General features: G+C 40.7%; 1 protein-coding gene across 21 annotated transcripts in view; it reads left to right on the forward strand.

The window, feature by feature from the left end:
• Tcf4 (transcription factor 4) overlaps positions 1-12,386 on the forward strand; it is a 346,839-nt gene that overhangs the window by 314,137 nt on the left and 20,316 nt on the right. For all 21 annotated transcript variants that reach the window (XM_077792343.1, XM_077792352.1, XM_077792344.1 and 18 more), the window contains one exon: positions 2,870-3,073. In XM_077792343.1, coding sequence (XP_077648469.1) covers positions 2,870-3,073 — 204 coding nt within the window. The remainder of the gene's footprint in view (positions 1-2,869; positions 3,074-12,386) is intronic.

A 12,386-nucleotide genomic window follows, 5' to 3' on the forward strand; every position in this document is an offset into this window, starting at 1 on the left:
CCATCTACTTCACATTCCAAGATGCTCCTTGTTGCCGATCACTGTGACTTTAGGTCAATGTTACGCACACCAGCTTGATTACAGCCAGTCATTAGACTGCTTGTTTATGTCTGTCAGTGGTTACCTGGATACTACCACAGTGCAAGGCCCAGGGTGCTGAGCATCTAGGACCAAAGAAGAGACTCAGAATCCCAGCAGGATAATGACCTCTACCCCCATGGTTTGGAGAGACCCCTGTCCGTGATTAAATAACTTCCCTGCCATCAACCAGCTATCGCTCCTGCTCAGCCACACGGCTAGAGCACTCAAAGATTCTTGCTACCTCTACTTTGTTTCCCAGAATAGCAGGTTTATAGGAGGTTTCCTCTTAACCTCTGAATAAGAGACCTACTGTTTATTTCCTCATTCACTGTGGTTCTCATAGGAATTCAGTAATATTGTTAATAGTACAGAAGTGCCTGCTCTTCAGGAGGAAATAGCTGAACATTTCCATGGGAATAATTCGTACTATAAATACTCACGATGATTCAGTGTCTGACACTTTAGTCTTCCTCAACTCTTGGTGGATGGGGCTGGAAATACCCATGCAGCCACCCTGATCCATGCAGTATCTGGTCTTGATATGAGTCAGATGGGGAGGGTAGCCAGAAGTGGGGCAAGCCCATTAGTCCTTCAAAGCTGAGTTTTCCTTTTTTTTTTCCTGAAAATTTCTAGATGTAACAGAAGGCATGGATTTCCCTAACTCAGTGTTATCTTGTCAGTGTTTCTGTGTCTTCCCTCTCTGCTCCCTCTTTAAGGAAAATCGAAAGATGAAAACACAAAGATGGATTCCCTCCTTCATGGTGCTCTTCTCCTTGCTGGAGTGTCTGAATCATCCAGCTATGCAGTTTAGCCAATAAAGGGAACCACACACAGAGATAGCATGTGCACTACCAACCCATTGATTAGCAGTCTACACCTAAATAATGCATAGCTGTTTTAAGAGTTTGCCTCCTTCGGTCATTCTCCAGGACCCAACCATCCAAACCAGGCTTTTTCCAGCTTTAGAACTAGAAGGCTATTTATAGTTCTGGACTCCAGCTTCCATTCCTTATGGATCTGCATGCTCAGAGGGGCTTCAGAAGTAGAAACTCCTCTTTCTCTCTACTAGGAGAGCCAGCATTAGGATAGGCACATGTCTGTCTTTTCATGCTTACATTTACACTCAGAAGTATGTTTTATCATTCCCATTTCTATAAATTAAAAAAACTCAGGCTCAGAGCTGGGACTCTAGCTCAGTTGGTAGAGCGCTTACCTAGCTGGCACGTGTGAAGCACTAGGTTCAATCCTCAGCTAAAAATAAAAAAATAAAGGTATGGTGTCCATCTCTATAAAAACTATTTAAAAATGAAACTCGGGCTCGGAGAAGGTTAGTGACTTTTCCCAGGTCAAATAGTAGCAGAGTTAGCAGTCTCAGGAGATAGTTTAACTCCCAAGCCCACCGAATCAAAATGCTCTGTACCATAGACTAACTCCATTAGACACACATTCTTCCTGTCGATATAGAATAATTAGAAATTGCTTTTCTCATGCCGTAGAACTGGCCCATCTGTTTGCCCAGCACATGAGGAATCAGAGTAGATCATAGCTTGATGCGGTACAGAGCAGCACAAGGTTTAAAGTCCAGAACTCTTGATTCCAACCCCGACTTTATGTTTCCTAGCAGTATGACACTGAGGAATTAATCCACTTCTTTTCTTTGAGCCTCTTTTTACCCTCTGTATGAAAGGGATATTAATGTCTTTCTGTCTGTAGTACCCATGAGCAGCAAGGATCAATGAGATGTTACATTTTAAAGGGTACAACAGAGAGTAATACTTGATGTCATTGATAAAAGCAAAAAAGTGTGTGTATGTGCATGTGTGAGTGTGTGTGTGTGTGTGTGTGTGTGTGTGTGTGACCATTTTCTTTTTCCTCTAACGGAGGCCTCACCTAGCTGAGATAAACTAGAATCCTAATGTGGCTAGAATGAAAAATGTCCTTGGGCTTATGACTATATGAGGTAGTGACTCTGTACCATAGAGGGGCTTTGAACTCATTTAGACATCGTCCTCAGTGAATGAGGGGGTCAGATCTTTATGATGCTTCAGTCTTCAAGTTTTACATTACTTTGGTTGATAGAATTTTAGTGATTTTTTTTTTCTGTAACAAACTTGGGGGCCTTGCATACACATGTGCACACACATGTAGACTGGTATTGATAGTAGACAAGAAGCAACTCACACAGGTTAAAAACTCAGTAGGAAGCGAAAATCTGTATGCTTTTACCTGTCTCTGACTTGAAAATAATTTAATTAGGAAACCACAAATAGGCCATCTTCCACTGAAATCTTAACTAATCCCTTCCGGAATGTCTTGGGTTTTGGTTTGTTGTTGTTGTTGTTGTTTTTAGATATGTGCCTAGTCGAAAAAGAATGTAGGCCCAACTCTCCGTCACGATGGCTTAGGAACCTACTTCCTCAATAAGACTCCTAACGCACAGACTCTTTCTTGAAATTCAATGAATGATCTTTTGTAGAGTAAATCTAAATTATCTTTCAAACTAAAACAGTTCAGTGTAGCATACGTACACAGTAATGTCCTGGAAGAACTTTTTTTTAATTTACTTTTTTGTGTAAATAATAATACAATTTTAACATCAACATTTCCCACCAGTTTTCCAGGAAGGACATTATGTATTTTTATTATTGTTCTAAGGCAATTAACTTTATTGCAAACATATATTCAAGAACCAAAGTGTCGTTTGTGTCCATCAAAGATCTCCTTATGTAACTAACCTATGCGTGTATTTCAAACTAAATCAAATTTTACATCATTTATTACCCAACAGCAAAGCCGAATTGAAGATCGTTTAGAAAGACTGGATGATGCGATTCATGTTCTCCGGAATCATGCAGTGGGCCCATCCACAGCTGTGCCTGGTGGTCATGGAGACATGCACGGGATCATTGGACCTTCTCATAATGGAGCAATGGGTGGTCTGGGCTCAGGGTACGGAACCGGCCTTCTTTCAGCCAACAGACATTCACTCATGGTAAGTGATGAGATTTGTAGAGTATACAAATTTGTACAGTGCGGAATTAGAATTTCAGGTTTAAATAACTACTGTTACTGGCTTTTCTAAAGCAGCTTTATTGAGAAAACAAAAGTTCACCCATTTATAGTATACAATCCAATGTATTCTAATGCATTCACAGGAATTTGCAGCCATCATGACAGTCTAGTTTTAGGAGATTTTAGCCCACTGTAAAAAAGAAAACTCACCAAGCACTTATTTCCCACCCTCTGCCTCCAGCAACCACTAATCAATCTACTTTCTGTCTACAAATTTGCCTAAATATGGACATTTTCCATAGATGGGATCACATAACACATGTAGGTCTTTCTGACTAGCTGCTGTTATTAGTTAGCATAATCTTTTCAAGGTTTATCTATATTTTACCATATAGAGAGCTTCTTTTGTTTTCACTGCCAAATAATATTTCAGGCATGGCTAGACCACATTACATTTATCCATTTATTAGGTGATAGGTAACTTGGTTTGTCTCTGGTTTGGGGCTGTTATGAGTGATCCACCTATAAATGTTCATGCACAAGTTTTTGTGTGAGCACATGTTTTCCATTCTCCTAGCATATGTCCAGGAAGGAGTTGCTGGGTCACTGATGGTGTTTTAAACCATTTATCTTGGTGACTTTGATTTAAGGGTTCAACATTGCCAAAATTTCAAATATGAGCAGGTTGGGCTTATTATTATTATTCCTATCCTTATTATTATCATTATCATTAAAGGAGCCAAAATGGTCCCTTGTGTCCTCAGTACGGCGGGAGGTAGAAACATACGGTAAATTTGTTTGTGTACATACATGTTATGGGATTGTGAAATCTAATGTAGAGAATAGTTTTGCCACCACCAATTTATTAATAAGAGTTTATTTGAATAGTCTGTTAGCAGATTTGTCCACCTGACAATTGGAGTGTCTCTTTTAGTCTTTTGAAAAGAATTTTAGAAAGCATCTTTTGGGGTGTGTTACAAAGACACTGAGAATATTAACAAAATATTAAGTTGTGACAATTAATGAAGTGACTAAATAGGTGTAGAATTTGATCATATTATAATAATTCTGCTCTATCCAGACTCCTGTCTGGTCATAAACACCTTAGTGTCCTAATCTGTCCCTTCTCGATTTTTTTCTAAAAATTGCTTGAATGACAGTCTCTTTTCCAGTATAACTGTAGCATCTTTTTTTTTAAAGCCATTCTAAAGGAAACACAAAATAAGTACTAATTATTAGGAGTTTCTTCAAGTTCTTGTTCAAGAGTATTATTGTGTCCTTTCAGTTTCTCCTACTAAAACACTAAGATGAAGAGTACTGTCCTGAGCAGTGTAATATCAAAACCTGCAACCAATTTGAAACCCAAAATACTGGATTATAAATAGAAGCAATGAACTCACTTCTAAAATGTGGAAAGATATTTTTGAATGCCAAAGCTATATCTTTTTTTCTTTTTTTTTTCTTTTCCTTGACCTCTACCCTGAAAATTCATCACTAAGTAAAATTTGTCTGTTCATAGTGGTTGCTAAGAGTTTACAAAAGGAAAGTCTAGATTTTAATTTGGCTTGGCCTCAGGTAATGTGTTAAATACACTTGGGATGCATATAATATGAGATTTTCATTTGTACAGCTCTTTTTTTTTTCTAACTACGATGTTTAAACAATACTGCTTTTAATTAAGAAATCTGGCTTTATTAAAAGCCAGATCTGTGACTTATAACCATTTCTGTATATCTGCTCTCAATCAAGAGAAAAATAGTTTAATTTCTGTAGCTGGGTTCGTTTTGCATATGTTAACCGGATGCAGCACGCAGCCAGGGCATTGCTTCAGAGACTGTCTTTCCATAAATATGTAAAGTTTGTTCTTAAGTACCAGATGTAGGTTAAGTGGTTCTTTAACATACTAAACTATACATAGATGCTTTTTGGAACTATTTGACCTTTGAATTGCCTCCTCTTTGAGTCTGATTCAGAGATGGGATGGGAGGAAAAGTCTAGAATTATTTTTGGAGATGGGGAGTTGAACTGATTTCAGTGCAGGGGAACGGGAGAGAATAGAACAGAACCATTTTGAAAAGGGAAATAATTGGCCAATATAACACAGACACCTCTTTGATTGGATTGGGAAAGAAAAAAAAAAACTATATAGCAGCAATAGAGCTGCCAGTTTTGTGGACGAGGAAAAGTTCCTGTTCACTCTTCTGAGACATCTTGTATTCAATTAAGGACAGCCATGGAGCCAGCCAGAACATGGTGCCACCGCTGTCAGCAACCTGCTGCATCTGACCCGAAGAGGGGCTAGTTACCTTTTCCCCCTTTCTTCTTGAAAGACCATTTAGCCTGTCCACAGAATCCTAGATCCTCAGTCTAAACATTAATGTGTGTGGAAGAGGCTGGATTGGCATATCTTTCCTTGGACAAACTGGTATGAATTTTAAAACAAAAAAACTAAGAACAAAGGAAATAGTTTTTTAATTTAGTCAGTCTAATGTTAGCCTTTGACCATTGGATACATTCCACAATAAAAGGGAAGTTTAAGGGAAAGCAAAAAAAAAAAATGCAAAACAAACCCCCCCCCTTTCCCCACAACAACAACAAAATAAAGAAAAAAAATCAAGGAGGATACTGGTAATGTTTTCCACATTTGAATTTTAATACATGAAACAGGCTATAAAACTTTGGCCAGCTGCAGTAAATAAAGTAGCAGCAGGAGGTAGGCACCGGAAATGTGGCAGAAAGCACTGGAAAGAGGCACATTGGGCTGCACACCTTCCTGTGTCCTGGACTGGAAGTGAGGGGCCAGGGACTCCAGACTCATCCCAGGGTGGGAGTTGTTTTGAGCAGATCTCTCTCGCTCTCCTTCCTAATTCCTTCTGATTAAAGAATAGACAGCTTTGAATCCTCTTGACCTCAGTACTCTTCTGGTTCCCTCCCTCCCCGCCTCCTGAAAATCAAAACAAAATGGCTTGATAACTTGGAAGATGATGTAAGCCTTTCTTTCTGGTGCAGCTTGGATTTGTGGTGGGGAAAGCTGCGGTTCTGCCTCAGCTATTATGTTATCTCATTTAATTGCTAACATATTGTACTTAGCTTTTGATTCACAAAAATGTTTTCCTTGGAGTTCTGAAGTAGGTCTTCTGTGATTGACTAAGTATTAGTGTAATGAAAGGGTTTTTTCTTTTTCTTCTTCTTTTCTTAGCGGCATGGCTCCTAGCACCAGAGAGATTGTTGCAAATGTGGGTGCTTCTAGATCATATTATTTGCCTAGGCCTTTTTCTTACTCCAAAACATTCACTGACTTTCCATTGTCTATTAGATAAAGATCATTTCCTTAGTGCAGCATTTAAGACCCATGTCCACTTACCAAAGGTCTTCCATTTAGCCATTCCAATATGCAGAAGGTTCTGCAGCGAGAACATTCCGTGCATCTTACCAGAATTTGCCCAGAACACTCTATCAAGGTACCTCTCTCCGACGTGACCTGCCCATCCACTTCTTTCTGCCTGCCTAATTCCCACCATTTTCAAAGTTCTGACTCCCATTCTTCCTCTTCCAGGCTGTCTTTTTCTTGCTGTTCCTGCCCATGATCATCATTTTCTGGTCCACTCTTAAAGGCATTTTGAGTCACCCCATTTCTAGATATTTATCTTACCCACCTACACGTAGCTCGGCATCTTTTATAGGTATGACTTTTGCCTTACCAACTATTGTAAATTCCTTGAGCACCACGTGTCTCCTTCCCCATAAATAGACCATCCATTAAAAGGGAAGAAGAAAAACTAACATTCTCAGTGCCCAAAGAGTTTCCAGCCCCCCTGCTGGGTCCCATTTACAGTATACCAGGCCAGCTACACCAGGGCCCATTGAAGTGATCATGGTGGCCACAGGACCCAGAGGTTTGAGCAGGTAGTCTGAAGGCATGCAGCTGAATTTAAACTCAGATACGTTGACTCCAAGTTCCATGCTCTTTTTTAGTACCATGAGTACTCCCCAGAGACTAGATCAGCCTTTTGAGAATTAATTTTCAGGGCCCGAAGCTTGTGATTTTCAAATCTTGACCAATGTTGGGTGGCAGAAGAAGTTTGCAGGTATTTTATGGCCAAGTTCCCAGAGCAGCTGTCTCCCTCCCACCCCCTGTCCCCCACCATGGGGTACACACTCAGGGTACAACCCACGTTGTCTAAACACTTTTTCTTAAGTCAACATACTTGTGCTAAGTGGCCAAGGGTGTGAACTCTTACATGAGTTCTTGAGTTAGTCAATTTTAAGTCATTATTTTTCTTACATAACCACCTAGTTTTCTTATAGAATCAAAGTAGAAATCTCGAAATGTGAGAGAATAAGGAAACAGCTGGGCTTTCCTCTAACCTAGTTAGAAACTTACCAAACATAATCCCTTCTGTACCTCAGATGTCTCCATGGTTAATCCTGATATTGGATTTTTAGATTTCCTATCAATTATTGAAATGGCAATTTTCCAAATTTAATTCTCTCCACTATTCATTCGTTATTCATACCACCAGATGAGGCCTGGAAGAAGCCTTTCAAATGACCTAACCTCTTCTTTTAACTGAATAAGAACAAAGCCCGTATCGAACAGATCTTCGTGTGACTCTGTGTCAGTAGAGCCAGCAACAGCAAGACCAGTGAGCTAACGATCTTCTGCATTAATATGTAAAATTTATTTGGTTTCCAGTATATTTTGTTTAATTCTACTTATTCATTTCAGAAACATTTAGCAGCGGTTACCAGGGTAAGACCCTATGCTAAGATGTGTTCTCTGCTCTGAAGGAATTCACAGACTAGGCAGAAAGGACTAGCATATTTAAACAAATTGCTGCATACTGGTCTGCTAGACCCCACAAGAGAGCAGAACTCTCTTATCCAGGAGGAAATGTCACATGGTCACTTGTGTAGGAGTAGTGACCTCCTACAGGAAACAACCCTGATTGACCTGGGACAGAGGAGCCCAGTGGAACTACCTCTCCCCTGACACCTGTTCTTAGTGGCATCCCCATGGCTCCTCACTAGACCCCCAGGTGGGGTTGTGGAACACAGTTCAGAAACCATGCCTACTTCACTTTTTTCAGTAACATTTTTAGTTTGATTTGGATTGAATAGGATTTATCCAAAGAATACATACTAGGGGAAAAGCACCTTTTTCTTTTACTGACATTAAGCATATGAAAACTCATACCACTGAGGGTTTCATAGGACAGTTGAATTGGTTCTGCTCTCACAGTTGAGTTCAAACCATTGCATTTTAGATTTTAAAAGCGGCTCAGAAGTCAGTTAGCCCATTGCCCTGGTTTTGCTGCTGAAGACCAAGGAAAGGGGAAGTGACCCAAGTGTGGGGACTTGCTGGTTAATGGCTGAGCTAGGATGACAAGCCAGCCACTAGACCAGCACCCTTTATACAGTGTTCCCACTGCCACAGCAGACTTCCTCTCTAACCTAATACAGTACCAGTTTCAAAACTGCGACCGATATTACTAAGCATTGTGTTACTCGGACTTAACCAATGAAACCCAAGAAAACTCCTGAGCTGCCCCTTGGCTGCCTGCAGCAAGTAGCTGTTGAGCTCTGCCAATAATACTTGGCAACACAGAAGGGTCCCCAGAGAGCACAGAGGTGATGTCCTGGCTGGCGTGTCTGGTAGGGTGCCCTGGGAGCAGAAAATTCTCTTGCTGTGTGAACCCCTTCCACTGGGGTGTGTTCAACAGAGTGGCCCCCGTTTGTAGCCTTGTGCCTCTGTTGTCCCAGATCTTTTTTTTTGTTCTATGAATTTCTGTTTCTATATAAATGTGTACTTCATTTCTAAGCAGTCGTTGCCATAGAATCTCAGGAACCTTCGATGTCATCTCTACCCAAATTTCCCTACCAGTTATGTGCCAGACTGTTGACAAGCCTGTGCTAACATCCTTCCTCCAAGGTGAATAGCTCCAAATGCCCCCCCAGGGCCATCACATGTTTGAAAATTCTTCCTAGGTCTTACTCAAATCTGCTTCTCTGTACCCTCTTTCTTTCTCTGTCCACTGGGAATTGCCCTCCAATCCAAATGCTTGAGAAACTTTCTTATTTGAAGACAGTCTATTCAATGTTTTTTTTTTCCTTTAAGTTAAACATTTATAGCTTCAAATATTTAACCTAACATAATGTTTGACTCCCCACCACAAACCCCAGGACCTTCTGATGTATTCTTCTTCGTCTTCCCTCATCCAAGAACCTCAACCCCATCACAGCACTCAGGGAGTTGTCACAGTGAACCAGGGTGGATAAGTCACGTCCCCTGTTCTGTACATTGCATCTTCATTAAGGCCACCTGGGAAAATCCTATTTGCTCTTGATAATGCCTTCATCATCCTGCTGACTTATATTGAACTTGTAATCAGCTGAAATCCATCAGCCACAGGTCTCCCAGCAATCCTTGTGCACTTTATATTATACCTGTACAGAGCACCCCTTAATGCCTTTGAATTTCATGTTGCAGCCTTCCATCTGTTTGCAGTGTAAAGGTCTACCTCGGTTCCTCGCTCAGTCACATACTCTGCCAGCTCTTCATTGGCAAATGTGATGGGTGCCAGGAAAGCCCACTTTAAAGCCACTAATGAAAAGTTGACCTGAGAAGACAGACCAAAAGGCCCTGAGAATCAGTATTACAGGCATTCTCTCTACACTTGCTGTCCCCTCCCCTTGGAGTTTAATATCTCAACCAGTTCTGTCCCTCTGATTTTACTCTCACACCGTCTGCCCTTTCTCAGGTCAATATCCCTGTCACAAGAGACCATGCATGCCACACTCCTATAAATGAGGAAACAAGATTTGTCCAGAAAGGCTTGTTCTTGGTGAAACCAAACCATGTTGGAGAGGTCACTATCTCTATTTCAGAGCACTCCAAAATTATCTTTTAAATAGCCTGTTACAGAATTCCACCCAAGATCTTAATCATCAGCATCATTTTTCAATAGCTACTATGCTGTTGGAATTAGGACATTCGTCTATTTCTGGTATTCCACTCTCTCTCCTAACCTCCTCAATTATCAGTTATTATTGAAAGCAGATTAGCGGCATCTTTAGAATCCTTAAGCTTATCCCGTAATGATATTCTGCAAAAGTTCAAAAGGTTTTGAATGCAGCTGCAGTAGTGAGAACATTTACTTTCTAAACCCTAAGAGAGGTGGGTAGGACAACAGACCTCCCTAGGTTTCACTATAGTGGGTCCAGATTAGGTGCATCCCCTTCTTTTCCCCCATACCTATTTTATTCAGATTTAGGTTCCATGACATTGAAATAGTCATTCAGTATGCATTGGTTGTCTAACCCAAAAAAACTGCTCTCTGTGCCCCTAGGACAAGCAAATTCTAGTTCTCTAATTGTATTTCCCTAAATATGTTTAGCATCCTGTAGCCATGACCTTTAAAGAAATAAAGGTTTAAAACATTTTTGTTGCCAGGCACAAAAACCAGTGACTTGGAAGGCTGAAGCAGGAGGATTTCAAGTTCAAAGCCAACCTGGGCAACTTAGTGAGGCCTGTCTCAAAATTTAAAAATAAAAAAAGGCTGGGGGTATAGCTCAGAAGTAGAGTACCCCTGGATTCAATCCTTGGTACCAAAACCAAAACAAACCAAAAAACTTCTTTTTCCTCCACTTTAAAATATTAAAAAATATAACTTCATTATATTCTTAGGTAGTTTTATTGTTAAATAATGGAGGAAAAAACAAGCAGATAGGTTTAATAGCTCCATCATCATCATTTTTTATTGAATTTTTACTAGCTACAAGGACACAATACCAAATTACCCGTATATGAAAAAGGCATAAACTTTGTATCTGTAAAAAATGTTGTACTACCCTTGTTTTCTCCAGAAAGCAGATTTTTCTAGAGGGAAAGTTATATATTGTATATATTAGAAAACACACACAAATGTTCACTCAGTCTGCATCTGCTTGCTTCGGATGCCACTGGGGATGCTCAGAGGTGCTAGAGAAAGTCTCGTCTCCTGGCCTTTGATCCTGGTACATGTCTCACTTTAGAGCAAGGTGGAATTCTTAAGCCACCTATTATGATGGATGTGATTGAGACAGGAAGATAGAGCAGGTGTCATGGAGCTCACATTTAGCGTTGATGTATAATTTCAGCAGAGACAGGATAGAAAAGTCATTCCCAAGCCACAAAATAAGCATGATTTCCAAAAAAAGGAGAGGAAAGAAAGGCCCTTATATGCTCAAACAGAAGTAAGGAAATTGCTTGATGATCCAGCCCTGCAGCTGGTGGCCACGCCGCACGGCCCCTCCTCCACCGCACGGCAGCTCCAACAATTGGCTCCAACATTTCACATGGGAGTCCACAGGAAGAGCGAGTTTTCATGTATATTTTTTACATCCAAATTAAATTAACTCATGGAATTTTCCACCCTTAGGAATTAAAGTAGCAGCTCATGAAGTAATTCAGTTATGTCATTCATACCAAAACAGAAAATACTGGCGCAACTTGGCACTGTTTAAAAGCCAAGATCAGGCCTTGGTCTTTTTATAATTTTTTTTTTTTTCGAATTCCATGGCTGTTGTTATTTTAACTTTTATTGTGGCTGTAAATTCTTCCAATCAAAAAGTATCTCAGTTGCCTAGAAAACCCAAGTGTCGGAGGGACTCACAGTCAGACAAGGGCGTTGGCAGAGCAAACCGAAAGCCGGAGCGCCAGCCGCGTTCTCTGTAACTGGAGGGTTCTACCTAATTGGTTGACCTTCACAGTTGTGCATAATTATAGCTTCCTCTGTGTCCATAAATCATCCGAGAACTGTAAAGTTGAGTTGAACCCAGAGAGCTGTCCAATATTAGTAACATGACATCTGAGAGGAAGCATTGTCCTGATACAATAGCCACACTCTCTTAAAAGCAGTTAATTGGACACACTGTGCAAAAAACCATGGGCGAGGCTCCCCACATGTTAGTTTGCCTCCTCCCTGGCTTTTCTGCACGCAGACCTTCTCGTTTGGAGCTCAAGTGTGTGAAAGTTATTGGAGAATGGTAGTCCCTGGGTAATGTTTCTGTAAGCTGCCCAGAAATTTTCCCCGTAGTCTAGATGGGAAACAGCTGGTTTTTGTTTAAAAAGCTGCTTTGCGAAACGTCTGAATCTTGAGATGGAGAACTGAGGTCACCGTGAAAGCAGGTGTCCGTGAACAAGTGGGAAAGGCAGAGGGGCCCGCGGTGGGTGAGCTTCTGCAGGGCACTCCCCACCAGAGGGGAAAGTGTTGACGTTTGCTCCTTTATTTATAAAAGACACAAACAGGTCT

Source organism: Urocitellus parryii, chromosome 13 (assembly GCF_045843805.1).
Source record: "Urocitellus parryii isolate mUroPar1 chromosome 13, mUroPar1.hap1, whole genome shotgun sequence".
Taxonomy (NCBI): Eukaryota; Metazoa; Chordata; class Mammalia; order Rodentia; family Sciuridae; genus Urocitellus; species Urocitellus parryii.